Raw genomic sequence first — 23,658 nt, 5'->3', positions numbered from 1 at the left:
ATACACCACAGCTACAGTCTGGCGTCCCTGCAAGGGCCCACTAATGCCAATTTGCACATCAGTCTTGGTCAGTCCAGCAACGCTCAAGGAGTGCTCAATGTTAACATTGTAGGCTGAAGCCAAGTAGGTGGACTGTGGGATCTGTGAAGAGCAAGTGGTTTTTGAGGGCGGTGCGCAGATTCCATTCCTGCCGCCATAGGGCCTTGACTGTTATTCCTTGCAGTGGCCTGAGCCGTGCAAACTGGCATGTTAAAAGGTGAGCCAGTGAATTGGTAAAGTCCCTCTGTAGCAGTAAGTTTGGGTTGATGTAAACCTTTTCCAGGAGATTTCCTGCTGCAGTATCCCTCCTTATGAGGGGTGGGATGTTGCTTAGGACTGGGAGTCAGGGGAGTTGAGTTGATCGGAAGATACCAGAGTTGATTTGTATTGGTGCTTTGAGCTGGGTATCCAAAAGATTTATGGTCTGAGTTTCATGACATTGCTGCACAGTACTTTGCGGTCAAGTACATAATGGCAAGAGCTGAGGTCCATTAGGTTTGAGTACCTGCACCCAAAAAAAAGCCAGAAAGTTTGATGAGGAGGTTGTTACAGCTTTTGATCTTGGCTGCTGTTAGGCTCAGATGTTACTTGTATGTCAGTGTTCGGTCAAGGGTAACAGCAAGATGTTGTTACTGATTTAGAATCTTGCCATTCACGGAGATGTCGAGTTCCCTCTTAGCACCGGCATTGTGAAGATGGAATATACTTGAGAATTTTTTCTTGCTGCTGGGCTGAAGGTGCTATGTTAGTCAGCTTTGCAAAAAATTTTTGTTTAGTGCTGTCTCCAGTTGAGTAAAGATCCAAGCTGGACACGCCCAGCAGATACTGTCAACATAGATGAACTTATGAGACAGGATTGGAAGCAGTTCATTGACACAGATTGAGAATGGTTGGACATCATGGATGAGCATTCATGTAGCACCACTTCTCAGGACCCAAGGAAGCCAATGATCCAAAAAGCAAACCAAATTCAGCAAGCTCAGGCTTCAAGAGGCTCAGTATCTTGTGTAGAGGATCAGAAGGGCCTTGGGGTCCGGGTCCATAGGACTCTTAAATTGGCCTTGCAGGTGGAGGATGTGGTCAAGGCGGCGTAGGGTGTACTAGCCTTCATCAATCGAGGGATTGAGTTCAGGAGTCAGGAGATAATGCTGCAGCTTTATACGACCCTAGTCAGACTTGGAGTACTGTGCACAGTCTGGTCACCTGATTACAAGAAAGATGTGGAAGCTATTGAAAGGGTGCAGAGGAGATTCACAAGGATGTTGCCTGGATTGGATGGCATGCCTTTTGAGAATAGGTTGAGGGAGCTCGGTCTTTTCTCCCTGGAGAGACGAAGGATGAGAGGTGGCCTGATAGAGGTTTATAAGATGTTGAGAGGTATAGGTCGGGTGGATTCTCAGAGGCTATTTCCCAGGGCTGAAATGGTCGCTATGAGAGGGCACAGGTTTAAGGTGCTGGGGAGTAGGTACAGAGGAGATGTCAGGGGTAAGTTTTTCACTCAGAGGGTGGTGGGTGAGTGGAATCAGCTGCCGTCGGTGGTGGTGGAGGTGAACTCATTGGGGTCTTTTAAGAGGCTTCTGGATAAGTACATGGGATTTAATGGGATTGAGGGTTATAGGTAGGCCTAGTAGGTAGGGATATGATCAGCGCAACTTGTGGGCCGAAGGGCCTGTTTGTGCTGTAGTTTTTCTATGTTCTATCACCACACATTGGCACAGTGGTTAGCACTACTGCCTCAGAGCTCCAGGGACTCAAGTTCAATTCCAGACTTGGGCAACTAGCTGCGGGGAGTTCGCATGTTCCATTCCAACCTCGGGTGACTGTCTCTGTGGAGTTTGCACATTCTCCCTGTGTCTGTGCGGGTTTCCTCCCACTGTCTAAAGAAGTGCAGGCTAGGTTGGTTGGCCACGCTAAATTGCCCCTTACTGTCAGAGGGATTTGTGGAGTACATAATTGCGGTTACGGGAATACAGCTGGGTAGAATTGTGGTCTGTGCAAACTCAATGTACCGAATGGCCTCCTTCTGCACTGCAGGATTCTATACTGAGATATTCTTGCATAGATTTAATTCTGCGAGCCAAAACTCCAGTATCATTGCTCTGCGCATGCTTCACTCTGCATATTGATGGCTCTAATGAAACATAGCAGGAAAGGCATACATGGCAAGATAAAAGCAGCATGTACAACTCTGTACTAGAAAAACCTCTAGGTTTTAATGAATCATGAACTACATGGGCTGAATGGCCTACCTTAACACACAAGTGTGACCTTGGTTAAAATAAGTATTCCAAATAATTAACAGGCAATTTAGCTTTTATTGCAAAGTAACGTGACGCAAAGAACTTCCAGTCAATTTTATACTTTTCAGCTGAAACTGAGAAATAAGCCAACCTAACTTCTCATTAGCAAGTAGCTTTTACCACAAACAGAACTAACTGAGTAAAGCAAAGGGTATTTCAGGGATAAAAATATCAAGGAGGAGAGAAGATATAAATTATTACAAAAGTACTTAAAGCAATACCTATTGTAATACAAGTAAAGAGAAGCAGAAAAAAAAATTAGGGTCAGGAGTCATTTTTTAAACAAGTCACAACAAAATTAGCAGTCCAAAATGAAAAATAAACACATTTGCCTCCAATGTGTGTTTTGGATTTAGGATGGTAGGAAAAAACTTCCAAAACATCCCAACTTCCTGCAGTCTTGGCTGGTTTCCAGTTCATTAGCCTGTTAGATTTACATGGATTGCGTGCAAAACAGATCGATGTTCAATGCTTCACTGATTTAGCCCGATTCCTTAACTTACTAAATAAAACTCAAATGGTTTGTGCATGATTTGAACCCAAAACACCAGTCAACCATCACAGCACTGTGATTTTACAGAGGAAACAAGATTCATACAATGAATGGACTTTGACAAAGGGTCATTCTGATGCAAAATGTTGGCTCTACTCCCTTGCCACAGATACTGTCAGACCTGCTGAGATTTTGCAGCTTTTGCTGTTTTATTTCCAGATTCCAGCATCCACAGGAATTTCCTTTTAGTTACACAAAGATAAATATTCAAAAGGAGAAAATAATTGCAGGGATGGATATGGAGAACAAGGCAAATTGGATTACTCTGTGGATGAGTTTTTTTAAAAAATTACACCAACATTTGTTGTTCATCCCTAACTTCCCTCATGAAGATGGTGGTGAGCTGCCTTCTCGAACCGCTGCAATCCAATGTTGTTCGGGAGGAAGTTCCAGGGTTTTGACACAGTGACAGTGAAGAAACAGCATTACAGGTCCAAGTCAGGATGTTGATGGCTTGGAAAGATAGGGGAAGCTTTCTGGTGATGGTGTTCCCAAGCATCTGCAGCCATTGCCCTTCTAGGTGACAGAGGTTTTGAAGGTGCTGTCTAAGGAGTCTTGGTGCGTTACTGCAGTGCATCTTGCAGATGGTACACACTGCTGTCATTTTGCATCGGTGGTGAAGGGAATCAATGTTTGTGGTTGGGGTGCCAATCCAACAGGCTGCTTTATCCTGAATGGTATTGAGTTCCTTGAGTTGGTGTAGACTAAATGAGTCAAATATTTAACTTCCAGGGTATACTGTTCTATGCTAATTTACTTGGTCAGTTTTGCATTGCACAAAGTGTTGAAAGGAATGAACATAAACCATTACTACGTTACTACAATAATTAGAAATTCAAAGCAAGCAGAAAATACAAAGACAAAAGTATCAGGAACGTTGAGAGACGATTTTTCACATTGCTCATTTATGAATTGTAGACAAGATATTTTAAACTGCATTTTAAACCAGAACACAAGCTATTCTTATCTCTGCTCCCATAATTTGGAGACTGTATATAAATATTTTAAAAATCTGATTCATCATCTAGTTTATCTTCTAACACAAAGAGAGGGTAGACCATAAAACCAACATACTACAGGTGTTAGAAATCTGAAATAACAGAAAAAACTGAAAATTCTCAAGTCAGGTAGCATCTGTGGAGATGGAGACGATTAACACTTCAGCTCAATAACTGTCAGGAATAACACATCTTCAAAACATTTGAAAAGTATAAGAATGTAGTCCACAAAAACAATGTAGTTAAAAAAATGCCTGAAGCAAATTTGAATTTTGTTTTAAATTATTTCACAGAATGCATCATCACTGGCCAGGCCAGTATATGTAACCCATCGCCAATTGACCACCTTGAGCCACTGTAGCCCATGTGGTGTAGGCACATGGTGCTGTTAGGAAGTAAGTTCCAGGATCTTAATCCAGCGACGTTGAAGGAATGGTGATTATAGATCCAAAAAGATCTTGCACATGACCCTCGAAGTGCATTTATCAAGAATCATTAAGAAAGTCATTTAACTTTTAATCAATTCATCACATTGTTGGACAAATGGGATTATATATTTCATTGAGCTGAAGGTGCCCAATACTCAACAAGAAAATCTTTGCAGTATTATTACACCAGCGAAATAGAGAAGGGCGAAGAACATTGAATCTGCTGCTACTCCAGTGGCTTCTGAATCTAGTTATTTCTATTTAGCACATTGTTGCCTGTTCTATGACTCAAATTAAAATCAATACTCTGACATTCCCGAGAGAGGATACTTATCCAACTAATGGATGAGTGAATGAGTAACTAAAATCTGAGACTGAGATCCATTCAGACAAATTTTCTGCACAGAATCTATGTGCACTTAGTTTATAAAATGATTAAGGACCTTGAAAATTACTTAGCATTTCTAAGTTGGGCTTGACTTGAGGTTGCTGGTGTCAGCTTGACATGCCATTGTCTTGATGAATAATGTCTTGGCACTATGTCAGGTTTTCCCCATTGGTAATGAACTTCAGCAGCTAGCAGAATGACAGCCCATAACAGTTGGAATGGAAAGCAGAAGAATACCACCTGTTTCCAATGAAATAAGTCTCAACTATTTGTTTGTCTTTCCAAATACAGTTGCATTACTTAGCTTTTAATCTAGGAAGGCAGCACCTACATTCAACTTCCCCATGACAACAATTGCCACACCAGAAATCTCATTGAGTTTCTAGTTCATTTTATATCATTCTAGGACATGCTGAAAACAAAATTCAAGGTATTCTCCATGGAATATGTGTCCTGCATTCAGAATGCCATATGACATCCCCAGGAAATATCACAAGGTACTTCAAGTGCAGAAAGAAGTGCAATAACTTCGGAGGTAAAAATAGCAGCCATTTCCCAGCTAGCAAGATAACAGGCACTGCTTCAACTGCTAAATAATTCTTGAGTAGCGCTGTTTGACTAAAGAATATTGTTGTTGAAGATCTTAAGGCAGTTCCCTACTCTCATATGAGTGTCCCATCTCTACAAAGACTGTCCAAGGCAAAGTCAAGAGTGTGATGAAATATTCTCCACTTGCCTGAGAAATGCTGCTCCAACTTCCCCCAAGAAGCTAACCATCAGCCAGGATGAAGCAGTCCACCTTATGCACTACCTTTAACATTAACTTTCTCCACCAGCAGCAATCAGTAGTGCCATGTGTGTCCCATTGAAAAACCGAACCTTCAACAGCACCAAACATGCAACCTCGAGCACCTAACTGGGCAGTATATTCGTGGAAACACAGACACTCAACACATCCCTGCAGCCCCCACACCACCCCGCACCCCCCCCCCAACCCTGCCACACACCAGTTCATCTTTCTCTACACCCTAGCAACACCACATTCTGCACTCTTACTTCCTTCTTTATGAACGGTATGCTATGTGAGAATGGCACAAGAAACAAGACTTTTCACTGTATACTAATATACACAACAATAATAAAATCAAATCAAATCCTGACTTCGAAACATATCACCATTCTCTGTTGCTGGATCAAAATTCTGGAACTCCCTTTAAGAACATAAGAACATAAGAAATAGGAGCAGGAGTAGGCCATCTAGCCCTTCGAGCCTGCCCTGCCATTCAATAAGATCATGGCTGATCTGTCGTGGCTCAGTTCCACTTTCCCGCCCTCTCCCCATAACCCTTAATCCCCTCTCTTATCAAGAACCCATCAACCCGCTTCTTAAAAATATTTAGCGAGGCAGCCTCCACCACTTCAACGGGCAGAGAATTCCAGAGATTCACCACCCTTTGAGTGAAGAAGTCTAACAGCTCTTTCATGTTCCAACATTATGCGTATTATAGCTGATCATCAACTTCAAGGACTATTTAGGGTGGACAACATACGCTCTTACAATCTATGAAAGCATAAACAAAACCTCTGAATCGTGGTAGAACAAGCAAATGGAACCTTAGTTCAATATGTCTTGCAAATGCTGACACCTCCAAAAATGATACAAAACCTACAATTATTTTGAATTTTCTGTATTAGTATAGAAACATAAGAACCCTACAGTGCAGAAACAGGCCACTCGGCCTATCCAGTCTGCACCAACTTTCCAACGCAGCATCCTACTCCAATCTTATCCCTGTAACCCCACATATTTACCACACTAATCTCCCCAAACCTACACGAAGGGGCAATTTGCTATGGTCAATCCATCTAACCTGCACATCTTTGGACTTTGGGAGGAAACCCACACAGACATGTGGACAATATGCAAACTCCACACACACACACAAACAGAACTGAACCCGCGTCCCTGGCGTTGTGAGGCAGCAGTGCTAATCACTGTGCCATCCTTATAAATGAAACTTGTAATTTAAGACATTTTAAAATAAAGCAAAATAAATGGTCAGAATTTTATCATTTATTTTCTTGAAACAAAGATGTTGTAGTTGAATTCTCAGTTCAGCATTGCCTTCTATTGAAGCTTTTATCTTGAGGCTTATTTCAATAGTATAATGAAGCCTCTGATTGTCCCACTTAAAAGGCAACAGTTTTCCTTTGGACAAATATTCCAGTGCTTCTGACAGTACAGAATACAAAAAGATCATTAAGCCAACCACTGTGGTGACTATAATAACAAGCTTTCAGCACCTTACTTCATATTTGAAACGGTTTCTGTGTGATATATTGCTTTAAGGGTCAGTACACGTCAGAATCTATTATGCAGTTTTAGGAGAGAAAAATTCCAAAAGAAGAGAGAGACAATATCCTTTTACATGATTTACTGCACTTGCAGATAACTGCACCAAATGCTTCCTTGGTGATGGTACATTTTCAATGTGTTTCAACACAAACCTTCAAATTAGTTTTAAAGATGGGTTCGAACTTATGCCTGCCATTATGCCATTTGCAGAATAGATACAGTTAGCTGCAGTCAGTCTAGTTCACCTTTGATCGTACTAGATCTCAGATTCTGCCAGGATATTTCCAAAGCACATCCTGGATTGCAGTATGCAACTAACTATCATAAAAAGTGCATTATATTCAGAGTGAACTGCTTAAACGCGATCTTTGAGCAACCAATGAGATATGGGAGCAGACAAGGCTGTGCTTAATATAGCAGGTTCATATCAAATGTCCAATTTAATTGAACAACACATGAAACTTTTAACATTCGTTCTGTACATGTCAAGTTGATTTATTTTGAAGCCAGGAAACCGTTTTAGTTACTAATTTTAAAATCCATTATACTGTACAACAATTTGTATATTCATCATGGACAACAGGAATTCACTTTGATACACAGTTTGGATTCAAAATTGCAGGAGGCAATTCCTTTGTTCTCCTGTTTTCCTGTTAATGCACAGACTACGAGTCAAAGGGAAAAAGCAAAAGGAAATCCTATCAAGCTTTGTTCAGAGGATATTGATTACTATTTGTGGCATGACATTTTTCTAATGGGATATAGATCATCATATTAGAAAACTGCTTCTTGTCTCTCTGGCAACCTATTCTTCCCACTAAGTGTAATGAAAGCTCTAATTTTCCATATTTTCATATTCTGAGACAAAGGAAAAAGGAGAAACACTTGTGAAAACAAGTCATTTACAGTACCCCAAACTAACTCGACTTCCTGTAAGCTTTGACCTTGTAATACTTGAAGTTTCCTCCACTCTCCATACCTCTGGCGGCCAGGCTTCTGCCTTCCAAATGAAGCAAACGAATGATCTGCACAATATTGGGCATAGGCTTTCTGCTAGCCATCATTTTAGCAAATCAGAAACAAGCAGCCAGTGACACTCAGCGTCACTGTGTGCCACTAACACTGTTTTCATGGGCAATCCATCTACATATTGCAGGACTCTTGGTGGGGATCAATAACATGCTGGCCAAGAGTTTCAGGAGAAATTGCAAAGTGAACCTCGGCCAAACACTGCACCCAAGATTATTTTCTCGAATGCAGTCATGCACTTTAATAGATTCCCAAAACAATAGGGTAAGGCTGAGTACCGAAGTCTCAAAAAGGCATGTTTATAGTACTGACTACCTGATATCCTGGAGTCATCAGTGGGGATGAATGGTAAGAGCAACAGCGTACAAAGCATTAATGGACATTTTGCAAAGTGTTGATTTCTGTAAATTCCTGCCCCAATTGTACTTCTCCCCCAGCACTGAAAGATCAAAAAGCCATGGCTCTGCAGTCCTCAGTCTGAAGATGACAACAAGCGCTGAGAAATTCACTCGTAAGACAATGAACAAGTGAAACATCACCTCTTATCTGTCAGGTATTAAAAGAAAACTTCAGTTCCTGTTTTTATGTCATTTCAAAGGATGTGATGCAGAGTTATGAGATCCGATCAGCACCACTTTGCTCTCTGACCCTTCAGACCACTGCCTCTCCAGCCTATAGTTTATCTCTGCAACTGTGCAATTCAAAAGCTGGCTGCTCTGTAGGTAGCTCCTAACTCTTACTACTTACCTTTGGAGCTCTCGCTAACAGAGACAGTAGCAATAACTGCGAGAATCAGCTGCTACCAGGAGGATTGGGGAATGGGAGAGGCAGCAAGCCAGCAGGTTGTAGAATGGGAGGGTTGGTGAGTGGGAGGAAAGTAAAAAGGATTAACATATTCCTTTTCAAAATAAAATGAACTTAAAAGCGTAAAGCTTCTTTGTTTATGAACACAGTTAATTTAGCAATGCACTGTAATTAAACTAACAGGGTATAATGTTTTCATTTTTTTTGACCTGAAAAGTCATACAGAAATTAAGTAATGTTTTTACATTACTTATAATAGACTCATTTGCTCCTACGTTGAGAGAAATTACTGCAATTGTTGAAACTTCTCATAGTACACTAGAAACCAATGTGAAACGGTGGTGTGTATTTATTCATCACAAGTAGGCTTACATTAACGCTGCAATCAAAATCTACTGGTCGCCACACTCCAGCACCTGCTCAGGTACACTGAGGGAGAATTTAACATGGCCAATGCACCTAACCAGTACGTCTTTCGGACTGTGGGAGGAAACTGGAGTACCTGGAGGAAACTCATGCAGACACAGGGAGAATGCGCAGACTCCACACAGTGACCCAAGCCAAGAATCGAACTCGGATCCCTGGTGCTGTGAGGTAGCTGAGCTAGCTACTATGTCAGCCAAACAGATCTAGGCTCCTCCAGATCGTCAGAAACTGTTGGATTGTATCCAGCAGAATTATGGGCAGTAGCTTGAATTAAACAAATCATTTTCCTGACACCTAAGTGCTGCAGTGAAAAACAGATTGGTTATATTTTGAGAACATTCTGGGTGCCCCCATTGAGTAACACTTGTTCTCAAACAGCAAGTTTACTCCCTCTACATTAAGTAGCAGACTTTTGATGGAAAATCTCACTCTTGAGGTAAGTATAGAATTAGACAGAACAAAAAACTTTCCTGATCTGAACTAACCTTTATAGCTTCTTGATAAAAGAAAAAAAAAATCCAGTTCCTTAAACTTCACAAAGCTTTCACAAAAATAAGGCAAATAAGCTTGACATTTATCCTTCACTCAGCCAGTCTTCATTTATAAGAGGGATGCTTGAATAGACGTAAAAATTGACAATGGGTTATACCAGTTCGTAAGATTATAACAGGACTTGAATATCAGGATTTTAAAATTTCACCATTTCTTCAAGTTGAGAAATACGCCAATAGTATCTTGTAAATTAAAAGTGGCACTAATGTTGCTTTCGGAATTCAAGCATTTTTTAAATTTAGAGAGAACTTGAAACTTTCTATAAAACCTCTGGAGGTCCCAGTTCCAGAGAAGACAAACCCACTGAAGATAAAACAAAACGTTTCTGGGGGAAAAGGGAACTCTGATTTAAAATCAAATAGGAAAAGAATGCTGCAAGTATTGAAGAGGCTAAGGTTTATTCAGGATCGAAATCTTGTTGTTTAAAAAACCGCTTTCAGTGAGCTGGGCAAAATAGAAAATGAATATATTCTGTGGAATGTATTCGATTAAAAATGAAGAATAATTTAGACACAGACTATTTCATTCGGAGCTGTAATTACGCAACACTACCCTTCAAATCATAGGCCCAAATCCTCTGAATCTGTAATCCAGTCACTTGGCGACAGCAACTGCATAGACAAAGCTTTACGTTCAAGTCCCATCTGCTGAGCTATAATTCTGTAGTTATACCACAGTGGTGTTCTGTATGACTTGATATGTCAGGTTTTAACCTGCTGATTCAGTCGTAGACATGATCGTCTGAACAACTTGCAGCATTCCAAGGGAATTAAAAAATGAATCAAATCCTCTTTTGAAGATGCAGCTTTTCTAGCTTCGAGTTCATCAGTTCACAAAACAAGCTGTAACAATAATATTACTGGCTGTACAGAATTTAACAAAAATGACATGACCAGAATTGCAAGTTCGTTCAGAAAACTGAATGTTATGCTTCACATCATTAATTAAAAGATCAAGACAAAGTCGTCCTCTGGGGGCAGATATTCCATGATATTTATTAAATATACATTCTATAAATAGCTCCTTCCCACAACCCACAGCACACTGATCCTGTCACAACTGAAATAAGAATGCGCAAACACACATTATACACAGATATTACATAAACACTAAATATATAGTATACATTAATAGCTATATTGAATATGAATATACACATTAAGAAATTACATTCTTAAGAGCTGATTTAAACATTCTCATGACCAAGAGACAGTTAACCTGAGCATTAATATACATGCAAAGTTATGGGTAGCAGGATTACAGCAGAGATCTGATGGGATATTGCCCAACTGCATTCTGCAAAATCGCATGAGGATGAATGATCCTGTTCATGTTTACAAGTTACCACTACGTAAATTCAATTTTAAACTCTGCAAAAGAAATTAAAAATTAATGCCATTTTCAGAAGATAATTTGAAACTAAGTTGCTTGATATATGCTTGAAGCCAATTGTGAGGAATCTATTTGCTAAACTGGTACAGCATTTCATGTCACAATATTCTGCTTATTTGGAAAGCAAACATGATTACTGTCCCCCAGATAAGTTTCAGTTATGCAAAAGATAAGCAAATACTTACGAATATCATCTTCATGATAGATCACAGAGTGGAAAGGTGGTTTTCTGTTTTTAATGTATCGCTCCACTGGTTCAACATAGAAAGTCCCTTGGTGGGTCTGGACAAATCCTTCAAACCGTCCATCAATGATAGAGCCATGACTCAGAGATCCTCTCTCACCTGAAACAAGTTAAAATTATAGTTTGTTACATGATTTTCAAAAAGTCCTTAAAACAGTTTATGGAGAATTAGAACATAAATGTTGCCAAAAGTCTATTGAAATGAATTGCTTAAAACGGGGTTAAGATTATTACCGGAATGAAATCTGATATATTCAAGATGACCAACAGTGAACAGTCACTGAATACTTTAAATTATTTGATCAAGAGATGGAGTTCATGGACAGCACAATCTCAGAAAAGGGAGAGGGAGGTGAAAAACTAATGTCAGAGAGGCACACACTTAAATATAAAGGCAGGAATGTGCAGGAAGGACAGAGATTTTGTCTGTTCGTTGAGCAGAGAGACAAATAGCTAACAGAGCTGAATGGACACACTCAATTTCAGTGGCAAAGGGATCCAGGAGCGCCCCACACTTGGTGGATAAAAGAATTGTAAGTAAAGTCAGTTGTGGACAAAAGCCAGATATTATCTTTGCTCTCCAGAATGATCCTGGGAGTACTGGGTGAGGACCAATTCTATTTGTTAATGTCCAGCCAGGTTTAATGTACAGTGAAGTCAGCTGTGCACCATCTGTACTTGAAAGAGCAAAGACTAGGGCCATTATCATGGGAAATGACTGACATGGGAGAATGCAAACTTAGGCAAAGAAGTGATTCAGCAAATTTTGGTGAATGGAAACCCAAGGATTGATTGCGGAGAACACACGTGTCAGGGAATTTTAATTTTCAATTTGTTAATTCAGAAGTAAGTGAAGTTAGAAGACATTGAGAGTTCTGCTTGAACAAGGCGATTTTGGAGATTCCTTTTTAATGATCAAGGCCACATGAACAAAGAGACCATAGCTAATGGAACTGTTGAGTGGGTGGTTGTGAATGTGGATAAGAGTGTAAAAGGGAGAGGTTTAATAGGGGACATGAATCAAGTGGACAGAGTTAAATATGTGAATCAATTTCAAAAAGCAATTCAATTTACCAAACTACCAAAAATCAGCAGCTACAAGCCAATCAAAATCATCATCATTTTCAAAATTAACTCTGATGATCATTCATGATATTACAACTAATTTGTAAAATGTATTTTAATATTATTCATATGGTAACAAATTCTGCATTGCTCTTCAGACAGCCAGGTGGGTAATGTGACTTTTCAGGTCAACAAGACCGTAAATAATGATCTTTGAAATTCTCGGCTGTGCAGCAAGAAGCAAGATTCACTAGCAATTAAATGTTGATTCATTTTCCCAGTTACTGTTAAATATGCACTCACTTTAAATTAATATATTTCATGGAGGAATGTTTCAAAACTCATCATCTTAATGTTTTGAAAAAAATGTCAGGACACTTAGCGAATATAAGTAGCTAATGGGAACATTTATTATACCATGTGGAATGAAATATTAATAATTTAACAATTCGTTATATTTCACAAGGTACAGTTCACAAGTTAATGCACATAATGACAAGCACAGCAAATAGTTCTTCAGATTTCAATAGTTCTTCAGCAGCAGATTGTTAACATAAAAGAAGTTTTTATAAAATTGGTTTTGGCATCATACAATAAAGGTTGAGTAGAGCTACGGACTAAATTTCCTTCCTTCAAAGGCAGCATGGTGGCACAGTGGTTAGCACTGCTGCCTCACAGCCTCAGAACCCAGGCTTTATTCCAGCCTTGGGTGACTGTCTGTGGCGTTTGCACATTTTCCCCATGTCTGTATGGGTTTTCTCTAGCTGCTCCATTTCCTCCCACAATCCAAAGATCATTTGATTTATTATGGCCACATGTATCAGCATACAGTGAACTGCATCATTTCTTGCATGCTATACAAAGCGCACTGATCATAGATAAGGAAAGCAGAGGGTGCAGAATATAGATGGGGGTAGAGAAAGATCAACTTCATATAAAGTAAACCCATTCACAAGTCTGATGCCAGCAGGAAGATTTCCTTGAATTGATTAGAACGTGGCCTCAGCCTTGTATCTTTTTCCTGACAGGAGAGGGTAGAAGAGAGTACGTCCAGGGTACATGGGGTCCTTGATTATGCTAGCTGCTTTGTTGAGACAGCGGGAAGTGTACACGAAGTGATGATTTACGTGATGGACTGGGCTGCGTTCAGAATCCTTTGTAGTTTTTTGTGGTTTTGGACGGAACAGGAGCTATAACTAAGCTGTGATACAATCAGAAAGGATGTGTTCTACGTTGCATCTGTAAAAAAATTGGAGCGAGTCGGATTGGATATGCCAAGTTTCCTTAGTCTCTCCAGGAAGTAGAGGCATTTGCTTTTCATAGTTCTCTTAACGAGATCAGAAAGACAAATGTTATTTCTTTTACCTTCACATTTCACCCAGTGTAATCCCAACAGGTCTCTTGCTTGCTTCTGTTGTGCGAAAATAGTTTTTTTTCAAACAATTGTCTAATTACTTGAAGATTCTCTGCAAACTGCTTGAGAACAGCTTATTGCACTAAATTTTTATTTTCAATGCAACAAAGTAATTCTCTTACTTGTCTTTAAATACTTTAAGGATATGAAATTTGTGCGACTACAACGAACATTATAAAACTACCAGACACTTCGTAAGCTTGAAGGTCTCTTGTCAAGTCACCTGTTAACCTATTAAGGAATGCTTCTTGCATTTCTAACCGTTCATGTTTGATAAATTTCATTTTTACACCATGGCTCAAATGTTTGACATCTACTGAATACTCTGCAGCAACTCAGCAATGTTCCTCCAACACCTCCTAAACTCTCCTCCATCCACAAACAAAGGCAGCAGATGCACAAGGACACCATTGTCTCCAATTCCTTTCCAAGACACACAGCATCACAACTTGGAGCTTCTCCCCACACTGCCAAGGTTAAAATCCTGGAACATCCAAACTTTGAGCACTCAGTGGGAGTACCACATAGATACAGCAGCAAGAATGTGGATTATCTCCATCTTCACAAGGGAAATTAGGGATGGGCAATGAACGCTGGCTTTGCCAACAGTGCACACATCCAAAAATATATATAAACATTCAAATGAACTAACTGACAGCTGTTTAAAAAAATCTTTCCTATCATGCAGTACTGAAAACCGGATGTAATACTGTGCCAAATCACAGATTGTTCTATTAAGTCTGAATTACTTTCCTCTAACTTGTCAACTGATGAAACTGCAATACTGGACCAAAATTCTGCCTTAGCATTGAGATGAAAATTGAAAAGGCAGCCAGTGAACCCAATTTTTTTCAAAATTCCTTTTTTTTTCAAAAAACGTCCAGTGTTCCAGCTGGACTCTTCATCAGCCATGTTCGACCATTGACAACAGCCCTGTCTACAATGGAATAGTTACAGAAAAAATTTAAAATGGACATTTGAACTTTCTAAATGAAACAAGTAAACACAAAGTAGCACAATGGTTGTTATCTATTGTCTACACTAATTATCAATAGGAGTGGTTGCCTTTTTCCCTACACAAAGTGTTTCAGGTCATTCTTGTACTACAGGAGGAACTGGTTTAATTAGTTGTTAGTATCATTATTCACCAATTATCACCACTAAGCTTGTGACCAGTTGCTAGGCATCACTGGAAACAAAGGCATCTGCAAATGTAATTTTTCCAAAACTGTCGAACCAAGTTTACTTTAGAAGAAGTCTAGTTAAATGATTTTGCTATGTCTATACATATTTGCTCCTGACAAGTGTCCCTTGAATCATCATTTTCTATAATTATCAGAACAGTTGTTGTACCCTCCTCCAATGGCTTTTCTAGCTATTTTCTTCCTTTCCTCTTTTGAAGGTGGATCTCTCAATGAACCCAATTCTATGTCTCAATTGCCATCCAGTATTTCACCTAAGGTGATGAAACTTGTGCCAACTTTGTTCAGTTGCCAACACTTTCATCCGAGTCAGGTGATTTTGGATTCAAATCTTACACAGCAATTTGATCACATAAATTAGACGGACGTTTGTGCTCTTTCATTCAAGGTGTTCCCTTTACAGGGAAAAACAACCGAAGGATTGTCCATCTATTGAAGAAGGCACATTTCAAGTCAAGAATCAAAAGGCATTGATCAATTTCTTATTCATTTTATTGTTGTTTGCAGAATATTGCTATTCTTATGAGTGTCTTTCTTGCTAAGCAAACAATGACATTGGTAGAGCTCGATTTTCATCTTCAGCTTGATGCCATACTGCTTCCAGATATAATCATGGAGTTGGCTGAAGGCAAAACTTGCATTCTCAATGCATGGACAGATAGCTTAATCAAATGGTGGTGCTCAATAGCATAGTGGTTAACATTCCTGCCTGTCACACGGCAGGAGACTAGGGCTCAATTCCCTGATGGAAATTTAGCATGCAATTCAACTGTCGACACATCAAAACAATTTCAATACAATCCTCAACTTAAGTGCACACACATTTTATGTACATTATACGCACACATTATCTATCTAATGTACCCTCATTGGGCTGCGCTTGGGAACTGTAACCATGGATAATTTAAACCTTCGATATGCTTTCTACGCTTCAATTAAGCTACTGGTCACAATACAGCTCTCAGCTACTCTGAACCATTAAAAGAAAGTGAAGCACTTGTTGGGGTGTCACCATTGTAATGTAGCAGCGAACTTGCACTTAACAAGCTCCAAAAAGTAACAATATGACAACATCCAACTGAGATCTACTTTTGTGATCTTCATTCAGAAATGAGTGAGTGGGCGAGGAGGCTGAGTGAGTGGGCGAGGACCTGGCAGATGGCGTATAATGTTAGCAAATGCGAGGTTATCCACTTTGATAGAAATAATAGGAGGGGGGATTATTATTCAAAAGGCGAAAAGCTGCAGCATGCTACGGTGCAGAGGGACCTGGAGGTCCTTGTGCACGAATCGCAAAAACCCAGTCGGCAGGTGTAGCAGGTGATCAAGAAGGCAAATGGAATGTTGGCCTTTATAGCGAGGGGAGTAGAATATAAAAGCATGGAGGTCTTGCTGCAACTGTACAGGGTACTGGTGAGGCTGCAGCTGGAGTACTGTGTGCAGTTTTGGTCGCTGCACTTGTAGAAGGATATATTGGCCTTGGAGGGAGTGCAGAGAAGGTTCACTAGGCTGATACCAGAGATGAGGGGGTTAGCCTATGAAGAGAGATTGAATAGACTGGGTCTGTACTCGTTGGAGTTTAGAAGGCTGAGGGGGGATCTTATAGAAACATATAAGATAATGAAGGGGATAGATAGGGTAGAGGTAGAGAGATTCTTCCTGCTTAGAAAGGGTAGCAGGACTAGAGGGCACAGCCTCAAAATAATGGGTGGGGGTGCAGTTTAGATTGGAGTTGAGGAGGAACTTCTGCACTCAAAGGGTGGTGAATCTCTGGAATTCTCTGCCCGAAGTGGTGGAGGCTACCTCGCTGAATATATTTAAGTCACGGGTAGATAGGTTTCCGATAGACAAGGGAATTAAGGGTTATGGGGAGAAAACGGGAAAGTGGAACTCATCCACTTCAGATTAGCCATGATCTTATTGAATGGTGGGGCAGGCTCGAAGGGCTAGATGGCCTATTCCTGCTCCTATTTCTTATGTTCTTATGTTGAGTCTGATCACGTCCTGTCCCATTTTCTTGACACTGACGGTGAGGGAGAACATTGTCCAAGCATGGGACAGATGCTCCCAAAAATACATTGGAGCTGTGTCTCAATAACTAGGGCAGCATCATCTTCAGACATAAGTTCACTAATCAGGACAAGTTGCCCTTTGACCTTGGCATTCAGATTCAGAAAAGAGTACAATCACCATGAGCAGCACAGTGGCACAATGGTTTGCACTGCTGCCTCAGTGCCTGGGACCTGGCTTTGATTCCCGCTTGGGTCACTGTCCAAGAGGAGTTTGCACGTTCTCCTGTGTCTGTGTGGGTTTCCTCCAGGTGCTCCAGTTTCCTCCCACAGTCCAAAAGACATGCTAGTTGGATGCATTGGCCATTTTAAATTTTCCCTCTGTGTAGGGGAACAGAGTGTGGCAACTCGGGGATTTTCACAGGAACTTCATTGCAATGTTAATGTAAGCCTACTTGTGACACTGATAGATAAAAATAATCTGGAGCAAAACGAAAATCATCTGGTCTGCACAATATTGGCTGACCCAGTTACACAAGTTAAAGAGATGGCAACATTTTATTTATTTTTTAAAAACATAGGAAACAAGATTTTAAATTGATTGTTACACTCATGGCTGCGAGATCGGTCCTTTAGCTCAGAGGGAAGAGGGAGTTTGGAGATATCTGATGTTATATTAGTGCCACAAATATTCTTGTTTGAAATTACTCATTAATCTGCCTTTTGACAGTTGTTACAAAGCTTTACTCATCTCAAAGTGATGTTAAAGTTTAAAAATACAGCAATTAAGTTGCATAAGAGACACAGAAGAAGCTTTGTCTGCAAATATTCATAGCATATTTAATAAGTACATTTGCACCAATTCAGGGTTAATAATCTTACCGTAGATTTCCCCAGTGTAGATGTGAGAGGCATCATAGCTCAACTCTTCACCTGATACTTCCACTTTAAAATCATCTGTGAATATAGAGGTGTCTCGTTTCATTCTCAGGTTGAAATGCCTAATAAGAGAGCAGTAACATTAGTTAAGTCATCTTAAACTTCTGAGGGACTGAAGAACATTTCTAAGTGAAAGTGAATTCTTCTATTTGTGCATTAAACTCATTAGTTACCAACAAAACTCACCATGCTATACAAAGGGCAGTTTAAAGCAATTTTCATACTGGTGCCTTTCAGAGTACGAGATCAGAAACCCTAAGCAAGTCTAACGAGACCCCAAACTATTTGCTATCTTGGCATTGTGAGGATAAGATGTTTCACTCCAGCTGTGATTCTATTGACAGAAGTAATAGTAAAAAGTAAAACTCCAGCTGATAGAACACAAACTGTCACACACTAGAAATATTTTTTCCAAACGTTGTGCTATTTCTGCATAATACTGAAAAGAGATAGAATTTACATTATTAAACAGATCAGCCAAATTGGTCCATGCTGGTATTAATGCGCCATATGAGCTGCCACCTACTCTGTTTCATCGAAACCAATCAGCATATCCTTCCACTCCTTTCTTCTATTTGTATTTATACAGCCTCCCTTTAATATTAGTGCCAGTTGACCCCTTCAACTGTCCCATATTCGAACCATTAAGAATCTGAGCCACTCTCACGGGAGCAATGTTTGAAATAAGTTTTGAACAGGCTGCCAAGTCAGCATACTCTGTTCCAATATAAAAACGCAATAGCAGATATGGTATTAATACCAGTCAGATTCAATAGATGACTTGTATAAGTTGTGAATAACCACCAGCTAAGAGTTCTGCACTGTTCTTGGTTTACACAAATCCAATCAAAATCTTAAACTGACAACTGGAGCACCCCAGATTCTGATGTGTACGCTCTTCAAAAAAAAAGGCCTCCATCATTTATACAACTGCAATATTCCAGGACACAACAGACTCACGAAATGGATAAATCATGTGACCTGTAGCATCAAAGCACCACAGTGCATTTCTCAATTCTTAATCATTCATATACGCCAGCAAAACATTTTTTACATAGCGTACCCACAGCAACACTAATAGAAGTAGACTGTAACCAGACAATACACAAATTAAGCTTTTGTATTTCTGAATCTGAGAATTGTGGGTTTGATCTAGCTGCAACAGAAAATTGAGAAAACTGCTGTTTAACAGAAGCTGCCACTCTTCACACTAAGTGGAGAACAATAATGTTTCCTCATGACAAAAACCAACAAATTTAATGCAGCCTCTTGATGGTGAATTGCGATAAAATGCATAATATATTGTAAAGAAAGCAGTGGGAATTTTGCATTGCGTAATTCATCACACCTAGGATTTCTTTAAAATGGAAAATGCAGTTGCAGGCAGAAGCACATAAAGCACCTCTTCTTTAGTTTTGTACAGTGGGCAGCGTTTGATTTTTTTCAAAATCAGGCTAATTGAGCATTTGGGTGGCCTCACTCATGGCCTTCCCACTTAAGCCGACTCTCCATTCTAAATCGATGTCTTTTATTCCTCCAACTCTATTTCTGCTCGTGCCTTGCTCCCAAGCTCCTTCAGCCTTTTGACTCCAATTCTCTCTCAAAATCACTTTGCATTGCAAATTCACTCACTCGAATTTTGGAATTCAAATTCCTAAACTAATACATTAAATATTTAATACAAAACTCACGTTTTATACATATATATTATAGGTGCCGAACAGGTTAGATATTTAGTTCTGACAAGGGAATCAACATGCAAAGGAACATTTGAGTAGCAATTATAGTCCACAATTATGAAAAAGTGAAACTTTCACAGGAGGTTTGGGTTACTTTTTGTACCTTATCCAAAACATGTGGAATATCCCACTGTTATGTAGCTACTGATGTGAACATTTTCCTTTATGTCTTGATGAACGTATGGTTCAGTTACATGGAGTTACATGAACAAACTGGGTTCCTAATAAGGAACAAATTTAAAAAGACAAAGCGTATTGTGTTAAAATGCATTTACTCTCATTACCACTGGTTCAGTGTTATAACAGTAATTTGATACTTCTCATACTTCATTATATTTTCAAATTTACTCTCACTTTTTGAAATATGCAGTGGATTGAAGGTTGCTAAATCCCCTGGATTAGTTGAGCATTATCCCACAGTGCTGAGGCAGCTTGAGGGATGGTGGATGCATTGGGTGGTTATCTTTGAAAATAAATTCATGAACTCAACCTAAATTTGGGGTTGCACGATGGCACAGTGGTTAGCACTGCTGCCTCACAGTGCCAGGGACCTGGGTTCAATTCCGGTCTCTGTGGAGTTTGCACATTCTCCATGTCTGCATGGGTTTCCTCCGGATGCTCCAGTTTCCTCCAACAGTCCAAAGAAGTACAGGTTAAGTGGATTGGCCATGCTAAATTGACCCTAGTGTCAGTGAATTAGCAGAGTAAATACGTAGGGTTACAGGAATAGAGTTTGGGTGGGATTGTGGTGGGTGCAGACGCAATGGGCCAAATGGATTCCTTTTGCACTGTGGGGCTTCAATGAAAATTCAATAGATTCTGGAAAGGTTCCTGCAGAGTTGAAAGGAAATGTAACCCCACTATGAAAAAAAGGAGGAACAGAGAGAATGGAAAACTACAGACCTGTTACATATCAGTAGTAGGGAAAATATTTTCATCTATTATAATGGATATGATACCAGCACATTTAGAGAAGAATGGTAAAATTGCACAGTCAACATGGATGGATGGATGAATGAAAGTGAAATTATGCTCGAAAAGCCTGGAGTTTTTTTGAGGTTGTCACTTGTTCTCCTTCATCCAGTAGATGCATTATGTTTGGATTTTCAGAGGACTACTGATAACACGGAAGGCTATTAAATAAAATTACAGCACATATGGATTGAACAAAGAACAAAAACAGCCCGGGAAACAGGCCCTTCGGCCCAACGAGCCCGCGCTGCCATTTTAACACTACCAGTCCCCCCCCCTCCACCCATGACCCTTATCTATTGTTTTATGGAGTAGTAGTACGGATTGAGTAGAAGTTAACTGAAAATAGAGATTAGGAATAAAAAGACCATTCTCCCAAAGCCTGGTTATTACTTGTGCGGCAAGACAAGAATCAGTGCTGGGGCCACAGGTTTTCACAATCTATGGGATTATGTGGCGACCATTACTGACATTTCCAAATTTCCAAATGACACCAAACTGGGTGAGATTCTAAATTACAAGGAGGATGTAAAGAGGCTTCAAGAGGATTTGGTACAGATTAGATGAATGGGCTAGAATATGGCAAACAGTGTGAGTCAGTGTGAAGATATCCACTGACATTAAAAAAAAACCATCCTGGAATTGCTACTGTGCAGGAGGATTCAGCCCATGGAGCCTACACCAGCAACAATCCCACCCTAGCCCTATCCTCTTAACTCTACATATTTACCCTGGTAATCCTCTGATGTTAAGGGGCATTTTTTTTTAAAAATGGCTAACGCGCAAAATTTGTTTTAAATGGAGGAAAGTGCAGGCATCCAAATTGACCTGTGTGTCCTTGTTCATGAGCCATTAAAAGCTAGAATGCAGGTGCAGCAAGAAATTCATCACAAGGGGATTTTGGTACAGGAGAAAAGATACATTGGTGCAGTCACATGAGACTTCACCTGGAGTATTGTGCACAGTTTTGGTACCTTAAACTAAGAAATATATTTGCCAGAGAGGGAGAACAACGATCCTATTTCGAATTGTACCTGGACGGGAAGAGCCCAAAACTGAACCCGAGCTCAAAAGTCCTCTTTTTATAAAAGATGGAGGCAGAGTCACAGGACTGTTCATTATTTTTAACAAGAAAGCATTAAGCATGAAAGAAAGGATGACAATGATACCCACGAGAGTGACAAAGAGGCTTTTTTTTCCTATTCATTCATGGAATGTAGGCATCACTAGCTGGGCCAGCATTTATTACCCCTGCACTAATTGCCTTGCTAGATCATTTCAGAGGACATTTAAGAGTCAACCACTTTGCAGTGGATCTGGAGTCACATCTTGACCTGTCTGGCCTACGTACCAGATTAGTGAATGGCAATTGATTGTTTAGTACTTTTTGGAAGATTTGCAATTCCAGTATTTTTTATAAATCGAATTCAAATTTTTATCATCTGCAATGGCGGGGTCCCCAGATTATTAACCTGGGTCGCTGGATAACTGGTCCAGCGACAATACCACTATGCCACTGTATTGAGGCAGACAATTAGTCACCCATTCACCTGACAAAGGAGAAGTGCTCCGAAAGCTAGTGGCGTTTGCTACCAAATAAACCTGTTGGACTTTAACCTGTGTTTACCCCAGTCCAACGCCGGCATCTCCACATCATAACTAAATGGCACAGCAGCTTCGATGAGCCAAATAGCTTTCTCCTGTTCCTATATTTTAACAAGCCATTGTTCATTTAACTTGCAGTGTTTCCAAATAGCCATTGATGTGTGTGATGTATTTGCTGTAATTATGTTAGTGCTGGAATCAATCTGGTCGAGACAGCCTCCTTAGACGTCATTTCTGGAATTAGTTAAGGTTGAGGACATAAGCACTGCAGTGTTGTCAACCCTCCAGGATAGAACATGCCATGTGAAAGCCTCAGGCACCTTTCTGTCAAAAGTATATCTGTCTGTTGCAGAATCACAGAAATGAAGCTTTTATTTCGAGTATCTATTGACACCACTGCATGAGTTAATAAGTTAGAGGCACAGCCGGATTTATTGAGGGGAAGAAAGATTGAAGGACATGCTTTGAACGTGAGAGGGTTATGTATTGTTAGGCCAGGACAAATAGGATGTTGGGCTATGCCATGAGCAAAATTAAATAAGATTCAATTAAGATTAATGGAGAATTATTTCCTTATGATGAAATAATTGCAAGTGGATAACTCTACGTGTAGCATTCCATATAAGAACGAGACAGAATATCTGACAAGGTCCCCATCAACACCAGCCTTCCTCTCCTCTGCCCGCTGCAGCATTTAACTTGTTGGATCATTTCAGGGATTTTGCTTTCATTACCTAGGTGAGCAAATTAGATGCTGATCACTCAGTGCTTCTGGATACCATTTACACAGTGCTTTGATTTCACTTGGCAATTTGGTTTAGTACCAAATACACCTCCACATAAAGATCTCCTTTGTTGCTGCATCAAAAAGGAAAAGTAAAGTAGTCACTTGGTTGTCAATGCCTTCATCAAATGAACAATTTTCTCAGATGTGTTCCCTGATTGGATAATATAGATAACCAGACTAATGGCTCCAAACAATAACTCCCAGAACATTCTGGCTCTACCTGAAGAATCTTCCAAAATAAAGCAAAATTTTGCATACCGAATTTGATGTGTAATTGTTATTGAGGAACATGTTTTCACAGAATTTCAAAACTGAATTTTGAAGACTCGCTACAGTCTATAATTTTATTTTGTTCGATAAGCTAGCTGCTTCTCCCTGTCCCCCAACAAAAACAAAATCACTTGTCTTCAGCTAGCT

At 39.9% G+C, this 23,658-nt stretch overlaps 1 protein-coding gene across 1 annotated transcript in view; it reads right to left on the bottom strand.

Annotated features, from left to right (window-relative positions):
* adam10a (ADAM metallopeptidase domain 10a) overlaps positions 1 to 23,658 on the bottom strand; it is a 130,139-nt gene that overhangs the window by 55,363 nt on the left and 51,118 nt on the right. Inside the window, exons 3-4 of the mRNA XM_080213955.1 lie at positions 18,082 to 18,200; positions 11,451 to 11,609 (exon numbers count right to left, since the gene is read on the bottom strand). Coding sequence (XP_080070081.1) covers positions 11,451 to 11,609; positions 18,082 to 18,200 — 278 coding nt within the window. The remainder of the gene's footprint in view (positions 1 to 11,450; positions 11,610 to 18,081; positions 18,201 to 23,658) is intronic.

The sequence above is a fragment of the Carcharhinus amblyrhynchos genome, chromosome 28 (genome assembly GCF_965287045.1).
Source record: "Carcharhinus amblyrhynchos chromosome 28, sCarAmb.v2.hapA, whole genome shotgun sequence".
In the NCBI taxonomy this organism is placed as follows: Eukaryota; Metazoa; Chordata; class Chondrichthyes; order Carcharhiniformes; family Carcharhinidae; genus Carcharhinus; species Carcharhinus amblyrhynchos.
The sequence above is the reverse complement of the archived record's forward strand: the minus strand, read 5'-3'. Positions and strand labels throughout refer to the sequence as shown.